Below are 21243 nucleotides of genomic sequence, written 5' to 3'. Positions count from 1 at the left end.
TAGCAGTTTTAACAATTTCTGTTGAGAAGGGATTGTGGTAGACTGGTAGGCAGCGTGGGGCAACGCTGGAGTTGGATATGTTCATCGAGTTTACATTTAAAAGTTGTGATCATACCACTGTAGAGCCTCGAAATTGCTGAGTAGAAGGGCGAAACCAACACGACTAGATTAGAAATGGCACAAGATTACAGCGGGCTTCAATTCGCTACTGAGCAGATTGGGAAAACATGGAAGTAAATTATTGATTGGACATGTCTTTCGAGTTTGAATGACGTGTTTGAACAATTTTAACTCGCAAATGTTATAATTGCACTCATGTACAAATGTGTTTCACGGACAACCTGGATTTCATGCCCTTATGACTAGCAGATGCAGGAGTAAATATAATAGTGAATCTTAAAATGCCAATTATACCAACAGTTGGCTGTGTAAAGTCGTAATTCCTGTTTTCATCATAACATTACATACCAAATCCCGGAGCTTCACGGAATGGCGGGGATCCAAGGGATTTGATCAGAATTGCTTTGGTATAGCAAGGCTAAAGCAGAGGAGACTAATTTTTACATAGCGTGTTGATGAATCCCATCAACTGTCAAGCACAAATTACTGTAGGTTTCCACATTCCATCCAATTCATAGATCAATCTGAATCATTCTCCTCAGCAAGACCTACTAGTTCCCTGAAAAAGTTTTTAACTGAAGATGGCCACTGATAAGATGATGATCCATCGAGTATCCTTTCATTTGATGTTTCGTCAATAAAGTTGCCCGCAACGTGTTTTCTATGGTGGTTTTGTGTGATTGTCCGTGGAAGTCCATGCGCCCTAGCATTGCTGTACTTTTCTACTGAAGCTTCATCCACCAAGAAAGGCACAACATGCTTTTTCATATCACTCTCAGAGATTCCAAGATGACCTCCTGACACATTAACGAAATGAACTCTTCCAGCCTCGTCTAAGGCCTTGAGACCAATCCAGTCCTCAGTGTAAAGCGCTGTCTGCAAGAAGATTAAAATAGAGGTTAAGATGGCTAAGCTCCTGCTCGAATATATTTTTCTTAACAGAGCAACTTATAATTCACAAGGGAAAAAAAAAAAAAAATAGATCCAGGCAATTTGTGCTATTTCCAAAAAAAAAAAAAAAAAATCCAATCAAACACATCAAGATTAGTATGGCCATGCATACCAAGTTAACAAATTTAACATGCAGAAATCTGCCAGAAAACAGATTTGGATTTGAAAATTTATTTCAAAACAGACATTATACCTGATGTGCTGGGACAATTGGCTCGAAAGCCCCATCTGGATAATATCCAAACCAAGAGGTCTCCTTAGGTATCAAAACATTGTCATTTTCAAACTGTTGAAATTCAAACAAAATATAGCAAAAGAAAAAAAGTGCAACAATTAGAATTGCACCAACTGTCAAAATAAAAAATAAAATTGCCAAGAGGACCAAGTGATGTTATGATAAGAAAAAAAAGGAAATTCTTCTCACCATAATAAGCACCAAATTCTGCAAGCTACTGAATCTTTCCTTGTAAGTTGTGTTCCTTTCCTCGGGAATTTCATTGTTAAGCTTTGGAAGAAACCTACATTTCTCCATGTAGTGTGGAATATCCTAGCAATTAAGAAATAATTCTCATATTAAGATGTTGAGCTATCATTGCCCAGTTAGTATAAAACACACAACAAAACCTATCTATAATGGCCATCCTTTTATAAGAGTAATTTGGTGACAACACACTCCAAGAAAAGAAAAAAAAAATCCATAAACCAATAATGAATTGACCAAAGCAGGCTACAGATTTTTGTGGTATTACACAATCATACAGGTTTCTTGAAGAAATTGATTACAGAGAGATCCTGCAGTCAAAAGAACCTGTATAATAGGGCATGGTACTCACATTAGGAAATTTAAGATAGCCACTGGGAGCCAGGTGAGCCTGCAATTTCACATGTCAATAGAACTTGTCAAGCATTTTCAGGGATATTTGAATGAGAATGATATTTGAAAGCAGGAAAAAAAAATTTCTCTTAATTGGTCCTGCAAAAGTTAAAGAAAACAAAGAGACAGATGCATACCTGGACATAGTCGCTATAGATCTTGGACTTAATTAAGGCATCAGCAAGTTTGCAAAAAATGCCAGACTGCAGAACCATAGTCACTTTAAATATATTAACAAGAACCCAGAGAAAGAAACTAACAAGAAAGGAGTAAAGCAGTCTTTATTATAGGTGCTTTCCAAGAGCCATGTTCAGAAGATCTAATATATATTAGTAAACCATAATGATACCTTCTTAAATGTATGTCCAAGGTAAGGACGTACAATCTTATTTTCTTCTCTCTACTGGATGACAATTCCACACCTTTGTGGTTCAAGTCCATATTACTGCGTTTTTTACTATGTATATTGTGCAAAAACACCCATACCGCTGAGTTTCAGTACCATCTATAAACTTGATTTCTTACTGTTGCATTTCAACCTCGTATCTTTCCCCTTTTGCTCTATTATTTTATTCCTCAACCCACAACTCTATCTTCAGCACAACATCTTTGTAAGGATGTGGATCATTTGGTTAGAACCAAATGCTTAACCGAAAAGATGCATTTTGGTTATTTGATATGGTTTTGATTTATAAACTATAGCCTACCCTTATGGACTGGTTTGATTTTGAAACTTCAAAACTGTAATAACCAATCGAAATTTTGCTATAAAAAATTATAGATGGTATGGTAATTTGGTCTGAGATTACAAAAAAGAATTAACTTAATGGTGTTATCTTAAAGAGTAAGATGGTGAACTCATTCGGGCCTACTAATATAGACAAAACTTAAGAATCCATCATCATTTATAATGCGGACCACAACCTCCTCTATATATTTTGATGTAAATACTCTATCACATATAAAGATCATAAGAAGCCTTCCCTCCATTTTTAAAGAGGATGCATGACCTCCTCTTTTCTTATATGGTCAATATGGGTAACAAACTTCACAATTCTTGCATTGACCAAATAAGATACGAGCAGGCAGGCCTCTACTTTAAAAATGAAAGAAGATCTCCTGTCAACTTGTACGTGGAGAAGCCTCAAATCAATGGCAGGTTAGATGCATAAGAGACAATCTTCAATAAAAGGCATTCCCTTCATGTTTTATCTACTAGTATGAACAACACAAGCATGTGTTCATGCTTGGAAAGTACAGCATGCTTCAAGTGTTAATTGATTTGATTAAAAGTTTTGGATTTCATTCAGTCCAGAAAACAAAATAAATCCATGACCAAACTTAAGTTCTTTGGTTGGTTTATTTTGGTTGATGTGAATACTCTCTCACATATAAGATCATAAGAAGCCTTCCCTCAATTTTTAAAGAGGATGCAAGGCCTCCCCTTTTCTTATATGGTCAATATGGGTGACAAACTTCACAGGTCATGCATTGACCAAATAAGATAAGAGGAGGCAAGCCTCCACTTTAAAAATGAAAGAAGACCTCCTGTCAGCTTATGTGTGGAGAAGCCTCAAATCAAAGGCAGGTTAGACAGATAAGAGACAATCTTTAATAACAGTCATTCCCTTAATGTTTTATATACTAGTATGAACAACACAAGCATGGGTTCATGTTTGGAAAGTACAGCATGCTTCAAGTGTTAATTGATTTGATTAAAAGTTTTGGATTTCAATCAGTCCAGAAAACAAAATAAATCCATGATCAAACTTAAGTTCTTTGGTTGGTTTATTTTGGTACTCACTTAGATGAAACTGTTCAGTACCATTTATAAGGAAACCATATTTTTCATTTCACTTGCAAAATTCCCCAAAAATCAACCAAACAAAACAACTAAACACCCAGGACTCCTTTGTTCTTTAAATTCTATATCTCTATGCAATAAATATGAACCTCTATACCTCAAATTCAACCTCTGAATCTCAACTTCATAAATTTGTGCTTCAACACCATGCCATTTGTGAATTACTATATATAAATAAAACCTTGTAAGTTGCGATTAATCTTCTGTTAGCATGAACTTTAGATCTCCTATCTATGAAAATCAATATCTACAAGTATTCAAGTCAGAAGGACCTTTTAATTTTCAATAGCATAGGACAGTGTCCCATCACCATGCACTCTTCCTACCAACTACCAAATAGAAGGCCGACAGCCAAGCTTTTTAACAAAAGATTTTTTCATAAATTTGACTTTGTCTGATTAGAAAGTTTAATGATATTTAATAATGACATAGAGTTTTTGCACCATGCAAGTCAATTTTATATATAGTTAAGGTGGTGGGTATTTGCAGCTTGAAACAAGGTCATGCACAACATGTTTTTCATCATAAGAATTGAAGATGTAACATGCAATTTGAAGCAAGGGCATTTGCTGAACCTGCTTCCACTTTCCATCTCAAACATAGTATAGATAATTTAAAGGACTTTTATGAATTTTTCAATGGTTTTAAAGCTGACTCTCAAAAGTATTTTTCCCCATTAAGCCCTGCTAAGGCATTTCTAAGTATTCGCATAGAAATCTAGATGAAGTACAAATAAAGCTAAACCATGAAAGTGCTTACCCCACAAAGAGGAACAGAGGCAGTCCCGGCATGTGGTCCCCCTAAAGAAATGAAATTCTTAACCTGTTAGGAGAAAGACAAGTTATTGGTTATTCAAAAATGTATTTCTACAAAATACTTTCAGAATTTTATGTAGAAAATTGATCTGTTGAAGTATTGATCACCCTAACACAATACTTCTCTGTGCAGTAATAAAAGGAACTATGGAAGACAGTAATAGTATTTCCAAGGGGAGAGTTAAAGGAGTTCAGATAGAGGTTGTGCTTACAGGAGGTCCACCATCACAAAACTCTACCACACCTCGACCAATTAAGTTGCCCTGTTAAACCAATGGGGAAAGGAAAAGAAAAGGAATGAGAACCTTACATGAAAGATGTCTAACCATCAAAATCAGGTATAAAAGCCATAATTTTGTATAGCCGCAACAAAGTCTAAATTGTTAAATTTAATACATGCAGATTAGACAGCCATTCTTCTGGACTTTATTATGTATTTATTCATCCATTTTCCTGGAAAATACCACAAACATCCTTTTTCCTATATAAAAAAAATGTATGAGATTGGCACAAATAAACTATTGCAACAACAAACTGCCATATCCTCCCAAGTTATGGACCTTATAGTAACATCACCTCAATACAGTTCCACAAGAAGCTCAAATAGGTTGGCCAGTAGCTGAAATTAGCTAACCATTTCACACATTACAAGAACAACTATAAATGCAAACCATTCTCGACAAGTAGAAAAACTTGTGATGTCTCAACAGAAAGCTTCAACATAATTTATTGGACAGAGCATTCAGTTTTATGGTAAACTATTGCAGGTTAAAGTCAAACAAATTCTGGAGTGACAGATGGCATGAAGCAAATGGTTAAAACTGATGCTGTTGAAACTTGACAGGTGGCACAATCTTGTGGAGTTGGTTAGCTAGAAGTTATTAGTTAGTTTTGGCAGGTGCGTTATTTAAATAGAATGCCTACAAATATGTGTGTCACTTAAATAGAATGCTCAGTCAAGGATATACAACTCGCTCTCTAGTTCTATCTCCTCCTTCTCTCTCTTGCCTGACTGTAATTTCTTCATCTCTTCTTTTTCTCATATCCTTCGCTCTTAAAAAAATCAGTACCACATCATAAACAGATGATGGAAGTGAGAATAACTAGCAGAATGAGATGAGAAAGATGAAGGCATTGAGGGAATTTATGTGATTCAAACTGCATGTGCTAAAGGAATAAGAGGGAGGTCAGCTTCTTGGCACTTGGATCCTCAGATCTCTGCCCCACCAAAAAAGAGAGAAGTCCCAGTATCATACTTTTTAAGTAGAGAATATATTAACTGTCTGACAGGGAAAAATGTATGACATGTTCCATTCGTATAAATTTACTTATGTTGAAATGAAAGATTGATGTTGCATCCAGCATTTACAATCAAAGAGACCAGCACTGATTCTTTCATTTTAATCAACAATCCAAAGGAAAGCCTTTCTCTTATTAGCTAAACACAACCTCTTTCTAGAGAAACATGGAATGTCATTACTAGATCCTGCCATGGACTTTGCACAACTGACAAGTTTACTTAAGAGGCAATGGGATGCATTAAGAAATTCACACAAAATGAATATTTTCCATGAAAGGGTTGCATAACCCCGTGCCTTGGGTCACGTGTACTGACTTGTGAAGTTACTTAGATGAAGAGATGATATTGATTTCTTTCTCTCTCTTTCTTTAGGTAACCTTCATATCAATAGTTGGATATCAAAGATGGGGAGACCTTAGTACCTTGTATATATTTAATACACATGTGTGCACTACACTCTCAATATCATGTTCTGACTTGGGATTAAAATGCAAATGATTTGCCATTATAGCTTTGTAAGACTGTTCATGATCACAATCTTATTACCAGTTTCCAACAGTATGAAACAGTAATCAGGTCATGTAAGAAAAAGGATCAATAGATCTAAGGGTATGCTGAAATAAAACAAGTTGCCATTTTAACCAAGTAAACAAAATAAACATCAACAGAGATGCATTAAAACAAATATGTGCAACGTGGAAATAATACACTAACTATAAATTACCTGGGAAAGACCAACTATGCTATAGCCCTTGCTCAGTTCTTTCATTTTTTTGACCTGTAGGCATAGCAACAAATTGTTATGGTCAAACAAGCATTAAAAGATAAAACAAAAAATTTAACCATAATTACCCACAGAGCTCTCCCACCTTGTCACAAACAATTTCTGTCTGCAAACACGATACATATCAAATTGTAAGAGAGTGAGAAATGCTATATCAAAATGATAGGCTAGGTAGTATTTTCACTAAGTTTACCTGTTCCTCAAGAGGCATAAACCAGGAATCCCATGTTCCATCCCCGATTTCTCTGCACAAAGGAAAGCAATTGATGTAATGGAACCACATTTGGAAAAAAAATTAACAGGACCAATTCATTTATGAGGTCCACATTAGTGCTCATGATATATATAAGAATAAAATGAAAGAGAGGGAGAGGGAGATTAAAATTCTTAAGGCTTGCCTTGGAAGATATTGAAACTCATATTTTAGCACACTGAAGCTTAAGAAATTTGTTTGGTTAATCGTAGTAAAAACGCTTTACATAAAAATTTTGCAGGATCACATTCTCTGAGAACACTTCAATAAAATCCAATGTTTAAATAGCAAGCAACGATTTAGACAAGTAGAAAATACATATTAGGATGATTTAAATGCAACAAAGACAGGAAAGTAGATAAGCATACAAGCAATAGCCAGGAGAACCAGAAAAGTTTGTCAGTTCCTCAGTGAACTGTTTTACTCCTCGATTCTTGCATTGATCTCCAATACCTGCCATAAAAGGAAGAATAGAATAAAAGAATGAATCGCAAAAGCACAAAAATATAAAAGCAAATAGAATGTAATGGAACTATAGTATCCACAATTACGTTCCATGGTTCGACAAAATTTAAGATGCTAAGGGGAAAAAAATCTGAATGAAACAAAAGCATTCATCTAATTTTAGAGTCTGCATTAAGAACAAATAAAACACATGAAACAGTTTGTTCGTCTAAAATCTGCAAAACATCCATATATGTCTAAATATTATGTATTTTATATTCTAGACAAGCTTTGCGCAATATTCTAGACAGAAGTTAACCTCCAATACACAACATATTCACATGCATATCATGATTTTTCATGCTATGAAAACGAAGGATAAGTTCATTTTTAAAGTTCTCCCTATTAAATAAAATAAAAGAGTATGCAAGAGCAAATTAAGTTGCCAAGAAACAATTCAACTTTTAAATCTTCAGGCTATATTCTCCATTATCCTCCACCTAATCTGCAGCTTATTTAAATACCCACAGAAAGTTCATCTTTTTTCTTCTTTTTTTCAAATTCTTCATAAAACAGATTAAATAGAAACCGTGTTGTTGTTTAGGCATCATATCTAAACACAAATTTAATGCCACTGCTAAAGGCCAATTGCCAAACCCAGTAATAACATCACGCTATAACTATCTTCTCATTCATAAAAAAGAAATCTTCTCATAAACAAAACAGTACAATTCACTTTAATAGTGAACTACAGAGAAGCACAACAATACTTTCTACAGATAGACAAAACCAGATTCCAAAGAATTCCATAATCAGCTTTTATCTGACTAAATCCACACATCCAGAAAGAGAAAAGTGCCAAGTATTTGAACAGATCAGTAAAAAAATCAAATAAAAAAAAAGGCAAAAACTTTGGAAGAGAAAAGGAGATGATTACCATGAAGGACTATAAAGGGTAAGGAATTTGCAACTGGGTCGACTACAAAAATAAAAACAACGAAGAGAAAGGCAAAATAAGGGAAGAGAAAAGCCATGATTGGGATTTTGTGTTAGTGATGGTAGTAACACGTTTCTTTTTCTTTTTTTCTAGCAGAGAAAAGAGGAGAAGAAAATGGTGTGTTAGATTTTTGAGCTGATCCAGGAACTTTTGAAACGAGTGGAAATTATAGGAGAAGCAGAATTTGAAGTGGAGGTCTATGATTAGTGGATGAAAGCTACAAAATGGAGGCAATAAAAACACTCATGGCTCTGGCAGTGGCAGTGGCATTTATTTATTTATTTGGACACTCGATCTGATAAAATAATAATCTCCGCTCGTTTGTTTGAGTCTTTTCTTTTCCTGTTTATTTTTATATTTTTTTTTAAATAATTTTTTTATTTTAAATTAATATTATTTTAATATATTTTTAAATAAAAAAAAATTTAAAAAATAATTATAACTATATTTTCAAACTAAAAATAGATTAAGTAGAAGTTTAATGGAGGTATTAATTAGTCCTTTACTCCGTGTAAGTATATCACAATTAATTCTTTTTATTTTTTGAAAAAATAGAAGAAAGAAAGGAGACAGGTAAGATGGGAGAATGTGATTAGTAGATACTAAATTGAGAATGATAAATCCTATTTAGGGGTCTTTTTAATTATTTTTATAATATAGGGACTAATCAGTTAGTTTTGATAAACAAAGGAACAAAATTACATATCACATTTTTTTTCTATGTTTATGGGCCCCATGGGCCTTGGCGTGTATATGGGTTGGCAGGAAAAAACAAGTGTGAATACTGAAAGCGTACCGTTTTTTTCAACTAATTATTTTGCAATCGTACGTGAAAAGATGCCCTTTTTTCAACTCATTTATCTGCTAGCTGGTGACACTCATGTGGGCAGCAGCCTTATAAATGCTTCCTGGTGTGAAATCGGAAAAAAAAAAAAAAAAACAAATAATTGCCTAATTGGTAATATTAATTTTCATGTTATTTATTTGGCATACTTGTTTTTTCGAGAGCAATTAGCAAGCATTATGATTACCTGCCACTCTTCCTTCCATGGTTTGTTAACTTATGTCTCGAGGAGTCTACGAGCATTCTTAAATAGTTTTTTTTTTTTAATATTTATTAAAATATTTTAAAAAAATTTGTTTTTAATATTACTATATTAAAACACTTTAAAAACACTAAAATTTTTATTAAAATAAAAATAAAATAAAAACATTTCATTTTTTTTAAAATATTTTTAAAACATAAATATAAACAAGCTATTAAACTTGAAATGCAATATGATTTACCAAACCAAGGCTAGTGGATGCGGAATCCATTTTAGAAGTACTGGGCAAGAACCACCAAGTTGTGGCCCAAAATCTTTGAAAAAGAACTAGTTTATCCAAATAAGATTTATATTAAATTGTCTTTTTGAAAATTTTATAATTTGTTTTTCTATATTTTTTTGGTTATTTTGATATATGATGCAGTATTATCATGAAAAAAAAGATGCAGCAGTGCTTCAGTTGACATCAGGCTGATGACAGGTAAACAAAAATAATGCTAATTTCTTAGAGGAAGCAACATTTTTCAGCCTAATCTTTCACTTCACAAATCAACCAAAAAAAAAAAAACAAAAAAAGAAGGTCCCAAGAACAGTGGCAGAGATTGGTAAAACCAGCATCACAAGACAGTATGATAAGGATATTACGAACAAAAGTGTTGAGCACAAACAGTATGTTTTTGCATCTTCAAGCTGACATCAAACAAGACCGCCGCCTCCAGTCTTCCACTCCGACGCGGAAGCTTCTCTAAACGCTTCTCCATAAAGCTTGATTCTCTTAATTCTATATTCTGGTTGTACTTGTGTTTGGTTGCCTCTAATTTTGCTGTCAACTCTACTATCTTCCCAGAAAAGTCTATGATCCTTCCATCAATTTTGGAAACCGTGTAATCCACAACTTCTCTAGTATCGTTACCATGTCAAGATCATGGTAATCATCAAAAGGAACCTGAATTTTGAACCCTGCGATTTGCACAAATCTGAAGCAGTTCCACCAGTGGCAAAGCTTCTCTCAGAGATTTGATGCCCGCAACTCTGACGTTGCACATGTCGTGTATGGCCCGTCATACAACAGGATAGAGGATCATTTCTCACAATTGGGCCAAATTGGTTTGGTTAATTTTATTCTTTTTTAATGTCATTCATTATCATTATTATGAGATTCGTTGATAAGAAATTTTTTTTTTGTAAAGTTATCACAATATTATATCTTGGATAATGAATTTACCAAGTTTGATTTAAATTTTTTTTTTCATTACTTTTAATTATTATTATTTTTTTAAATTTAACTCTTCAATATTAGATTGGTTTGACAATTGAGTTTTGTTATTTTATTCAGTCTACTTTTTATAGAGTTATCCCGGTCCGATAACTAGGTTATAAATTTAGTTTGATTTTTGCTAAAGCAAAATGATAAAAAATTATCATGTCCGGTTCTTTTGGATGTGTATTTTTTAGAATTCACATATGTGATAGCTCAAACAGACTTAGATCAATTTTTTTTTTTTTTTTTTTTGTGGATGTGTGTGTGTGTATTTGTCATTTGTCATTTGTCATTTTTATACAGGGAAAATTGAGATTCATAATTTTTTTAAAAAAAATTTTCTTTCTATGCAATCATCTCATTCTAATTTAATTTTTATTTTGATAATAAATAAGATCATTGAGATGTTTTAGGAATGTTGTAAAGATTTATTTTTATAATGTTACAAGTTTTCATCTTTTACATTGTATCATTATTTTTATTTGTTGTCGATATCTTATTTTCTAATTATATTATTAAGTTAATTGAGTTTATTAAAATCATTTAACTCAATGACCAGAATCTTAAATTGTTTTTTTTTTTAAATAATGTTTGCAACATTTTGATATCTTTTCTACAGTAAAAAACAATACATAGACACGCGGTAAAGTCCGAGTCACCTATTTAGTCATTAACTATAAATTAAAAGAGAAGAGAGTTTTATTGTCCCACTTCTCACAAAGCACTATCTATTTGAAGAATGCTTTGCTTTTAAATTATTTTTTTTAATCAATATTTTTTTTTAATATCAAATTTATTTTTTTATTGAGTTATCATACTCTCATGACACAGATTGCGAGTCTGACGAGTTAATCCAGATGAAGCAATTTTTTTTTAATTAATTTTTTTTTTCAATTTCATTATTTAATATTCAGTTGATTGAAAATTAGACTTTATGATTTATTTTGTTTACCTTTTATTATGTTATTTCAACTTTATGACCCAAGAATAGTGCTTAACGAGTTAACTTCAGTTGACTCAAGTTGTTTTTTATGTTATATTTCTAATTGATTTGTTTTTCAATTTCATCATTTCATATTGGATTGGTTAGAAATTGAGTTTTATAATATATTTGTTTTATTTTTTTTTCTATAAGAATATCTTAGTCTCACGATAAAGGTCGCAAGTTTTATCATTTTAACCCCTGTTAAATTAGGTCTTTTTTTTTTGTTTTCTTTCTAAAAGGTTATTTTGTTCTCATGTCCCGGGTCACAGGTCCTTCAACATTAGATTTTTTTTAATAGGTTGTCCTCGTCTTATGATCTGGGTTGTGGATTTGACGGATTAACTCAACTGACTTGATTATTTTTCTTTTTTTAATGGACTTTTTTCTTCAATTTTATCATTTAATATTGTGTTTGATTGAGAATCAGGCTTCGTGATTTGTTTCAGTTTTTTTTATTAGGTTATTCTGGTCTCGTGACCCGGTAATAATATTTAACGGGTTAACCTGGGTTTGCTTGGATTTTTTTTTTTTTCATGTTTTTAATTAGAATTTTTATAAATTTTATCGTTCAATATTAGGTCTAACATGAGCGATTAGAAATTGAGCTTTATAATTTGTTTTGATTTGCTCTTTATAAGGTTATCTTAGTCTCATAACCAAAGTCATGGACTTGAAAGTTAACTCATGTTAAATCAGGTTATATCAATTTGATGACTCAGGACAAGGATTTGGTGGATTGACTCAAGTTATTTTTTACTGATTAAATATTGGAATTCATAATTTTTTTATTTGTTTTTCATGATATTATCTCGATCTTATGACCCGAGTCGCGAGTGTTATAGGTTAACTCTGATCACTCTTTTAGTTCCTTTTATAATTGATTTTTTTTTCAATTATATCCTGTTGAGTTAATTAAGAATTAAGCTTTATAATTTATTTTAATTTTTTTTTATGGGGTTATCATAATCTTATAACTCGGATTGCAAATTTAACAAGTTAACCCGGGATAATCCAAATCTATCTAATATATTATTATTTTAATATTATAAAAAGATGACATCTTGAAAATCTTTTTTGATCGAACTATATTTTTATGGGTTGTATGAATTATTTTTGAATTTGTAAGGTCAACCAAGTTATGTCGTATCAACTCTCATACAATTTCAATTTTATTTTACTACAAAAAAAAATATTAATAGCATCTAAATTTTTTTTTTATTAAAAAAAATGAACCCAAAACATAGTGGAGTTCAATTATCTAGAGCTAAGTCTGTTTTTCTACAATACATAGCGACAGCGCTCGACTTCTGTTACTAATAGTATCCTTCTGAAATCTCAATCTTTAAAGGTTGTCTTGAGGATGCGGGGAACGAAACATTCATTTGTACTTGTATACTTGCCTAAAGTAGATTCTCATTCTCTGCCTCTTCATCCACCTTCAGTTTCTGCCTAAAGTAGACTTTGATGCTAATCATCACGAAAATAAACACCAGAATGATCAAGATCATAGACCCAGTTCCACTTGACAATAAATTTACAATTGCAAAACCTGCACAAGTAATTATGATTTGAATGTTAAACTGATCTCCAGATCAAATTCTATACACAGTTGCATCTAAAAATGGCAGCAGATGACCTAAATGTAAAACAACAAACTTCAATTTTTTAATTTCTCAAGAATGAAAAGGGCATAAGTGCTTAGTAATTGTGAAAAATGTGTGTGGGTACTGTAGATAATACTTATAAGTGAAAAATTCCTAAGCATGGGAAAAGTGAGTGTGACATTTTAGAAAATGGGTGTTCTCTCTGGTGCCCAGGACACTTCATCAAATACCCAGAAGGGTTTTCCTAGTATTGTCTACAATTCAAAGTCATTGCCAATTTGACCAACCTGTTCCAGGCATCAGATCAGTAACCTCTTTCAGCAATGCCTAGTAGCTAGCAGTGGACCAGGATTAACACTAGCAGTTTATACTGTTGATCCACAATTTACACTTGACTACAAACAGGAATGTTTTTGTTGTGTTTTTCAAGCTAGCAAACGTTATATTGAACGATCAATCCTGTTCTATTGACTGTGTTGTGACTGCAGATACACAAACTGAAATGGCCATTCTACAGAATTGCTATGTTAGAGAGGATCTGAAGAACATGTAAAGATCACGAAAGGTGTTGACTTTACCTTTATCCTGTGCTATGCTGGGACAGCCTGTTTTCAGTCCTTCTTTGGACTGGAACACACAAGAGCCTCCTCCTCTTGATTCACAATCTTCACATCCAGGCAAACTCCAAGTCAATCCAAGGCCAAAACTATTGTCAGCAAGATAAGGACTGTATGAAAATGGAATGGGAATAGTCTTCAATTGCCTGCAAGAAAATGGCATGTGAAACGAGGATTCTACGGTGTAAACATGATTCCTGGAGTCACTCAAGCATGAAACTTCGTTGAGAGAAGGCGAAAGCCTGGTTGAACAGTTGAGGTATGTGAAATTCTTCAAAAGATAGTAATACTGGAAAGGTGTGCCAGAGGGGTTGAGATTAAGAAAGACTTCATGGACACAATTTTGGGGGTCAAGAAGACTGAGTTTTCTGAAGTCATAAGAGATGGATTTCACAACCAAGGGTCCATAAGATGGAAAATCAATCATGGTGGTGTTTTCTTTGCAGACAAGGTCGAAACCAGGTTGACCACAGTGCTGGGGCTGCCGGCCTGCTACCCGGAATGGGAAACGAATATCAGGACCGTCGTGACTGCACTTAACCGTTGGGCAGTTGGACTCAAGAGCCTTTATGGTTAGAAACATGGAGAAAAAGAGAATATAGAACAGACAAGCATCCATTGTTTGTAATAACAAAGACGCAACTCACAAGGTCTGGCAATACTAAATAGTTTGGCTGGTTCTCCTTGCTTCTCCCCCCTCTCTATGTCGTATAGAAAGACCTGGCACAACGACCTTGTCTGATTGATATGTAAAGCAAAATAAATTCCATTTATATAGACATAGTCAACTGTCAGCTTATCAAGAAAATATTTACTCCTCGCTATAATTTAATTGCCTTCTAAGTAACTCGTTTCCTAGTAATTTACTAATTTTACCAAGGAAATCATATGACTGCTTTTCCCAGTGGAACATACAAAGACGCAAACAAAATATTATTTTCTATGGAAAAAAGCATTAGGAAACACGTTACTTAGGCGGCAATTAAATAATTAATTAATTTTTACTTTTCCCCTCTTTTCTAGAGAACGTAAAAGACTGGAAGACGGACGATCTTAACTGAGTGTGAGACTGCCCTAAGTAACATGTTTGCATTGTGGCGTTTATTTACTTTTAGTCTTTAACTCTTTTGTCATGCTGCTTTCGCTGAACAAGGTGCAAGAATATTTGCTTTACATAAAGTAATGGGTTTCTTGCAAGTTTCCTCAGGCCTTCGAAATTCGGTTTAGTGGCATTCAAGAGGCTGCTTGGGACGCAACTAGGGCATAGGAACAAAGTTAGTAGCTCCTCCAGGTTGACTAAAATCCAACCAATGGCCTCTCTTTTACGAAATCTTTAGGCCTCCCTCGGTTTGAAGGTGGATTCCTTCGAAAAACGAACTTCAAGGAAAATAATTTATCGTGTTCTTCACCCATTTTTCTTTTGTTTGACAGCATGTGTTGTGTCTCGTTAAGATTGAAGTAAAGCTGACGACTTTGCAAGAGATTCTGGACATCTTGGCTAAAACTCATGCAATTTCACGGTATAAAAGCAAGTGGGTTGAATTCCTAACTGGGACATTGGTCTAATGGTAGAAGACTTGAAAAGTCAAGTTCAGAGAGTTTTGTTGTTCAAGATGTGTAAATTACTCGTAGCCTTCCTACATGTACTCTTTCTTTTTCTATTTTGTACCTATCGATAAAATCATTATTAGGTTCTTTGCATTTCAGCAATCAGCTTTATTCCTTTTTACTGAAGTGATAACTACATTTGAAAACTTCAGGAGATATGAATTGAATTAATGTTAAAGTTTCCATTTCCGCCACGCATGGAATGCTTGACTCGCTGGATTCCAACTTCAAAAAAAGAAGAAAAGAAAAGTATAAACGATCCACATCAAGTACTCCAAGAAAGAGAGCTTCTTTGAAATTGATATATAATATATATGAGCAGCCCGATTAGGGTTGTATAACTATGAAAGTACATAAGCTGTTTTGGTACGAGAAGAAGCTGAGGTAATAATCATTTATCTAGAGAAATCACAGGCACTATGGGGCGAGACTGTCATATACCAGGAAACATACACTGAAGCATTTAAATAATTCAGCCAAGGCACATTCTCCGATCTACTGAAGATCGTACACCAAAGTACAAATAATAGAGACATCCAAGATAGAAAGAAAAGGAATTGCAGGACAAACCCTACAGGAGTTCCCTTGCTAGCCTCACTGGTTTCTCCTTTAAAAATGCAACTTCACCATTTGGTGAAGCGAGCAGATGATGATTTGAACCCTCTTCTTCACTCCTTGATGTTGTAGATGATGCAACAGATTCCAACCCGTCATCGTCGTCATCTACATCGGTGTTAGGATCAAGGTAAGAAAACATGATATTCATCAAAATACCAAACAACCACATGCAGAAGTCTCCTGGCCTTTACATGCACACAACACCAATGTAGAAGAGCAACTGCCCTACTTTACAATCAGAGCGGTCATTACAATAAGACCTAGAGCTCAATCATTTTAATGGAAATGGGTTCCCTAACTATATATGCACTGTTCTATACATGAATGGCCACCTATGCAGGTAGAATAATTATGAGAGCCGTGCACAGTAAACTTCCTAGCCCATGACCATCACCATTTAAGTCCCAAACAGTGAGACAGCTAGGACAATCTGCGGCCAGCAGGGAGTTTAGGCCACAGATTTCCATTGTTCAAGTATGGCGCTGAATCATTGCTATCACAATCCATTTTCTACATTATCAAAAAAATCAACAAAGAAATGCTCCTGAGGTTTTTTCTGATTTATTGTACCAGGATGTTGTTGGGTGGCTCTACCTCTGCGTCACATGTGACAGTTAGTTTTCTTCTTGGGCTTTGACCCCATTTCTTTAAAAAAAAAATAAGTAATCAAGAATACACAGTAAATCTCTTTGTACAGGAATGCAATTTTATACAGAGCCTTCATCAACTTTGGACACCCAGTAAGAAAATTTCTCTTACAGCAAAAATCTAGAATTAAAAGAGCAGAAACATGATTAATGGAACAAACTTACCAGAAAACGTTGGATGATCTGGATGATGTCTAACTGCTGTGATCTGTATGCTTTCTGGCAGTAAACAATTACAGAAAGAACCTGAAACTTCAAATATAAACTCCTTGATCAGATTGGGAAAAAAATAAAACTGGACCACAAAATCCGGTTTTAGCAGCTAGGCTATATAACCCACTTATATATTATTTGCAAATATACAAAGCAACGTTGGTTATTAAACATTTATTGTTAAGATGCAAACATTGGGCCAGGCATAGCTGGATCCAGCTCTAACATATATTCCTACAAAGAGCCACATTTAGAGTTGCGTAATTTATTTATTTTTCACAAAAATAATGGGTTACTTGAGCATGTAGAGTGCTAGGCCTAGAAGATCTCCAGTGGACTAGAAAGTAGCTTCTCATATAACATGATATGTGACTAACCTAACTGCGCCATCCGATTTACCCATCCAGGAATAGGCTTTCCAGTTAATCGCTTACAGGCTTCATCAGTAAAGTGGTTGCAATTCTTGGCAATCAAATGGTAAGTGTCTCCATGATATTTTGTAGACAGGTGTTCTATGAATGACCGAAATTCTGAACGAGACATGTTGGTGCTGCCCAGTAGCACAGACCGTCGAAAAATAAAGCCTGGACAACTTCTTGGTTCCACCTCAAACACCCCACTGGTAGGGTACTCATGGGCTCCAAAGCCATACTCCATGCCATGTACTGATTGAAAGATTAGTTGCAACAAATTAGTGCACATAAATTTTCAAAAAAGAAATGCTGTAGAAAACATGGAGAGGTTGATATATTATTCACACAAACCTGATACTAGAGTAAAATACAAATCACTGAATTTGAAACATTAAGATACTTAGAAAATATCAATTCAGTTTCGTTTCACTTGCCAACTAAAACGAGATCAATTTGAAGTGCTATTAAGGATTATCAAATTACCACAGCTGTTAAAATTACTTTTAGCCAGATAAGAATTAAAATGCTTTTTTTTTTTTTTTTGCTTTAGGAGTTTTGAGAGGGCAGTTGTTTGTGCCTCGATTTCCTAAGAAATTTTTCTCCTGAATAACAAAAGTGATAGTGATCTTTCCTGTTAGACCACTTGCATATAGCTATCTACAAATAGCCACAGTCAGTGATTCAGATCCAAATGCTGATAGGAAGTGTAGAGAACACACGTGAAGCAAGCAAATGACACCAAAAAGGTTTAAAGGAGTCTTGCAGCATTATCTGATAAAATAACCCTAGTGCCATCAAATATGATAAGATGTGATAAGCTGAGATCTGATGGCACTGCCTTAAAAGAACCCATAACAACGCATTCTAAAGACAGTACCATGCTTGTAGGTGAAGCAAACTCAAACTTGAGGGATCTTGCAATCATGAGAATTCTAAGTTGAGGGATAGAATGCTACAAAACTTGAGTGGTTTTCTTGTAGCCTGGCCTGGTAATCACTTGATTCCATACCTAACTGATGTCAGGAATTAGGCTATCTGTCCCGGTCCTGCACACAGTAAGCAACTGGGCGCAGCACAGCACCGGTGATTTTAACTATAGTAACCTTGAATAATCACATCCTAAATAAGCCTTTCCGGGAAAAGGAGTGTTAAAACCTTCCATCATCTTGCCAAAAGAAATTCATATCTCAGGGTCATACAAATGAACATCTAGAGGAAACTATCCTACATCCAGTACTAAGTTTTCCTTTTAACTCCAAAAGGAAAAGCTTCAATCAGATGTGACTAAGCCATCTCATGTCCACTATGTCAGTTTCCTTGCAAGGTAATGCAACCATTTTCTTCATGGCTACACCCAAATAACTTAAATAATCTCATCAGAGTTCAAAAAAATATAAAACTTTAAGAGATTATATTATCTAAATGATATTAACATAAAGAGTAGTGAAATCCACACTTTGCAACATACAATATTGTTTGCTAAAGAGATTGAACATTTGGATAACATTTTTCCAAAATTTACAGAACCTAATATAGATGAATCAAACTTTCTTTTCCACGTTATATTTAAAAGTTGAAGGCAAATTATCAAAGCAAAAGAAGTCTTTCACAGTCAACATTTTCTTTCTAGTGTGCAATCCACAATACATTGTGGTTTCACAGTCTGGCATGATACTGATTTTCCAAGGCAGTTATTCAAGGTGCTTGTGAATTTCTATGGTTGTTCTTTCAAATATTGAGCGGATTTAATAAAGGTCTGCTTCTTATCATCTCCATCTCCCCTCCTTTATATATTTCCAGTGCATTTTCCTGCACCCTCCCTCCCTCCTTACAGTAATTGTAGGAATACTTCATTTTTCCAATAAAAAATTAGTGAAGTCTTGTGAGCAGTGTCATTCTAATTCCCTTGCAGTAGGAAATGCTGCTTAGCATGATCTTTTTAGTGAAAAATGAGCATTTCTAAAAGTTAGCCTATTCCCACAAATACATGGTGTCACCACAAAGTCCACAAAGAAGAGACCATCCGTCCTTGCTCACTATCCCTTCCAGTTTATAACTTTCATTCTAAAAGTTCTTGAATGTGCAGACCTCTGAAGAAAATAAACTAGCACAAATCTGCTCTTTGCTCCCTCTAGATTAATTTAGCAAGATTGAGATGAGTTATGTTACATGTGCAGGATGACAGACATTATAAGAAAATTTGGATTGTGAATGTATCCTCCCAATGAAACAATAATTATTCTATTAGCATCTATAAAGCTAGATAATTTGCATATTTGTAAACATTATCTCTTTTGAATGAAATACAAAAAAGATTGCATTGCTTGCTTTCAGAATTAGAAGCACATTTAAGTCGCTATTTTACTGTATATTGCATCTTTTACTCCATGTCCACTTCATACTGGTCGAAACATTCTTTGACTGTGATAAATGCATCATAGAGATACATCTGTCCATGTCTCGAGATATCTTTGACTCTTATTTGCAAGAATCCTTTACTCTTAGGTGATCAACCCCATTGCAAAACCAAACTTCTTGTGTTGATCCTATAAACAATGACACACTTCTCTGGCTCATGATTCCCTCATCATGAATTTCAGCCTATTTTAAAAAGTATCCAAAAATAGAAGTTTGACCCCAACACCAAGAGCAAAATGAGAAATCTATGCAGGTCGAACAGTGATTATCACTTGTAGTTTCCATTAGTCCACAACTATCATGCCAAAAGTGAAAAACCTAGAATACTCTCACAAGAAGCAAAATTCAACTAGAAATGCCAAAATTATGCACAATTAAGCAGGGAAAAATAAAAGATTCTATCATCCATTAAAAATCAATAAATTACCTTCAATACCGGAATGGAAGATCCCAAGACCAAACCAGTAGAGGTAGTTATTTATAGGTGTAAGATCATATATGTTAAGATACAACATCACACGACTGCTCCCTCCATTACTCTGCTCCTTCTCCGAGCTTGTACTCGAGCTCGAGCTCAAAGGAAACAACCGCATTGTTTGCAATCAACAACTCTGCAATTTATAGTCCAAAATTTCTATATCACAAGCTCACCATCCTCTACATCAATTCAACAGAGCCCTTAAAAAACATAATAACAGAAATATTACAAGAGCAGCATGGAAAATTGAAGCTACGAAAAGTCTAAGCAAGCAGTTTGGTTGCTGTGAAAAGTGAAGAAAGTAGGGGTGGGGGTAAAAGAAAAATATGTTGACTGTTTAGTTTTTAATTCTTTCTTGCATTTTCTCGGAAAACAAACAGAGGATACAAAGAGAGAGTTAGTTTACCAATAAACTGAGAGTGGAAGGAATTGAAGCGACAAACCCTAGCAAGAATAAAAAATTAGATACAAATAATCAGAAAAGAATTCAATTCTAACGGAAAAGAAATGGCAATATTTATTTACGAATGTAAGCGCTGAGAGCGTACAAAAGATTTTGTAAATATAGATAGATAGATAGATAGATAATTAGGAAATTGGGTTTCTCAGGTGGGCGAGGATTTGAATCAATTTCCGCTGTTCTTGTATTTCCAAGGGAGGAGAGAAAGGGAGATAGATGGCTTCAATAATTAGAGCTTCTAAGTGATAAAGTTAATTTTTATTTTTATTATTATTAATTGATTGATTTATGGATTAGGAAATTGTGTTTGTCACCTCACCTCCTCCATTTTTATTTTTATTTTTTAAAAGCAAAAAAAAAAAAAAAAAAAAACATTCCATAATTCCGTATCTCTCACAAGTCGAAGAGATGATACGGTTTCACATCACATGTTTCGCATTACTGTACCAAATGTAAATTTTTATGTTTTATTA

The 21243-nt window shown here is 34.1% G+C and overlaps 3 protein-coding genes across 7 annotated transcripts; all 3 read right to left on the bottom strand.

Annotated features, from left to right (window-relative positions):
* Nucleotides 1-378: 378 nt before the first annotated feature.
* LOC118039109 (uncharacterized) lies at nt 379-8685 on the bottom strand. The gene is made up of 12 exons (XM_035045712.2): nt 8343-8685; nt 7330-7414; nt 6902-6953; nt 6794-6814; nt 6649-6702; nt 4837-4887; nt 4569-4631; nt 2083-2148; nt 1905-1943; nt 1496-1618; nt 1265-1357; nt 379-996 (listed from the first exon to the last, which is right to left on the bottom strand). Exons 1-12 carry the CDS (start codon nt 8437-8439, stop codon nt 640-642), a joined length of 1101 nt encoding a protein of 366 aa, XP_034901603.1. The 5' UTR covers nt 8440-8685; the 3' UTR covers nt 379-639.
* A 4201-nt stretch (nt 8686-12886) lies between these two features.
* LOC118039159 (RING-H2 finger protein ATL22) lies at nt 12887-14679 on the bottom strand. Its single transcript, XM_035045770.2, has 2 exons — nt 13877-14679; nt 12887-13243 (listed from the first exon to the last, which is right to left on the bottom strand). The coding sequence occupies exons 1-2, from the start codon at nt 14532-14534 to the stop codon at nt 13095-13097; spliced, it is 807 nt and encodes a 268-aa protein (XP_034901661.1). The 5' UTR covers nt 14535-14679; the 3' UTR covers nt 12887-13094.
* A 1132-nt stretch (nt 14680-15811) lies between these two features.
* Nucleotides 15812-21035, bottom strand: LOC118039054 (deSI-like protein At4g17486). Of its 5 annotated transcripts, none has more exons than XM_035045626.2 (6): nt 20859-21035; nt 20717-20754; nt 20260-20510; nt 17379-17666; nt 16954-17040; nt 15812-16246 (listed from the first exon to the last, which is right to left on the bottom strand). In XM_035045626.2, the coding sequence occupies exons 3-6, from the start codon at nt 20423-20425 to the stop codon at nt 16095-16097; spliced, it is 693 nt and encodes a 230-aa protein (XP_034901517.1). In that variant the 5' UTR covers nt 20426-20510; nt 20717-20754; nt 20859-21035; the 3' UTR covers nt 15812-16094. The 5 variants fall into 5 exon arrangements, with proteins under 5 accessions (XP_034901517.1, XP_034901520.1, XP_034901515.1 ...); XM_035045629.2 differs by having other exon boundaries at nt 20260-20489; XM_035045624.2 differs by having other exon boundaries at nt 20260-20443; nt 20859-21034.
* Nucleotides 21036-21243: the final 208 nt, after the last annotated feature.

This window comes from Populus alba, chromosome 1, assembly GCF_005239225.2.
Source record: "Populus alba chromosome 1, ASM523922v2, whole genome shotgun sequence".
NCBI lineage: Eukaryota > Viridiplantae > Streptophyta > Magnoliopsida > Malpighiales > Salicaceae > Populus > Populus alba.
The sequence above is the reverse complement of the archived record's forward strand: the minus strand, read 5'-3'. Positions and strand labels throughout refer to the sequence as shown.

What these genes read in the sequence shown, in the direction of transcription:
- LOC118039109 (XM_035045712.2), bottom strand. Translation starts at nt 8,439, where the DNA reads ATGGCTTTTCTCTTCCCTTATTTTGCCTTTCTCTTCGTTGTTTTTATT. An exon ending in ACCCTTTATAGTCCTTCATG is followed by an intron (nt 7,415 to 8,342) that starts GTAATCATCTCC and finishes CTTTTATGGCAG; the next exon opens with GTATTGGAGATCAATGCAAG. An exon ending in GCATAGTTGGTCTTTCCCAG is followed by an intron (nt 4,888 to 6,648) that starts GTAATTTATAGT and finishes TTGGTTTAACAG; the next exon opens with GGCAACTTAATTGGTCGAGG.
- LOC118039159 (XM_035045770.2), bottom strand. Translation starts at nt 14,534, where the DNA reads ATGGATGCTTGTCTGTTCTATATTCTCTTTTTCTCCATGTTTCTAACC. An exon ending in CAGCATAGCACAGGATAAAG is followed by an intron (nt 13,244 to 13,876) that starts GTAAAGTCAACA and finishes TTACTTGTGCAG; the next exon opens with GTTTTGCAATTGTAAATTTA.
- LOC118039054 (XM_035045628.2), bottom strand. Translation starts at nt 20,425, where the DNA reads ATGCGGTTGTTTCCTTTGAGCTCGAGCTCGAGTACAAGCTCGGAGAAG. An exon ending in CTTCCATTCCGGTATTGAAG is followed by an intron (nt 17,667 to 20,259) that starts GTAATTTATTGA and finishes TCTTTCAATCAG; the next exon opens with TACATGGCATGGAGTATGGC. An exon ending in AAATCGGATGGCGCAGTTAG is followed by an intron (nt 17,041 to 17,378) that starts GTTAGTCACATA and finishes TTATATTTGAAG; the next exon opens with TTTCAGGTTCTTTCTGTAAT.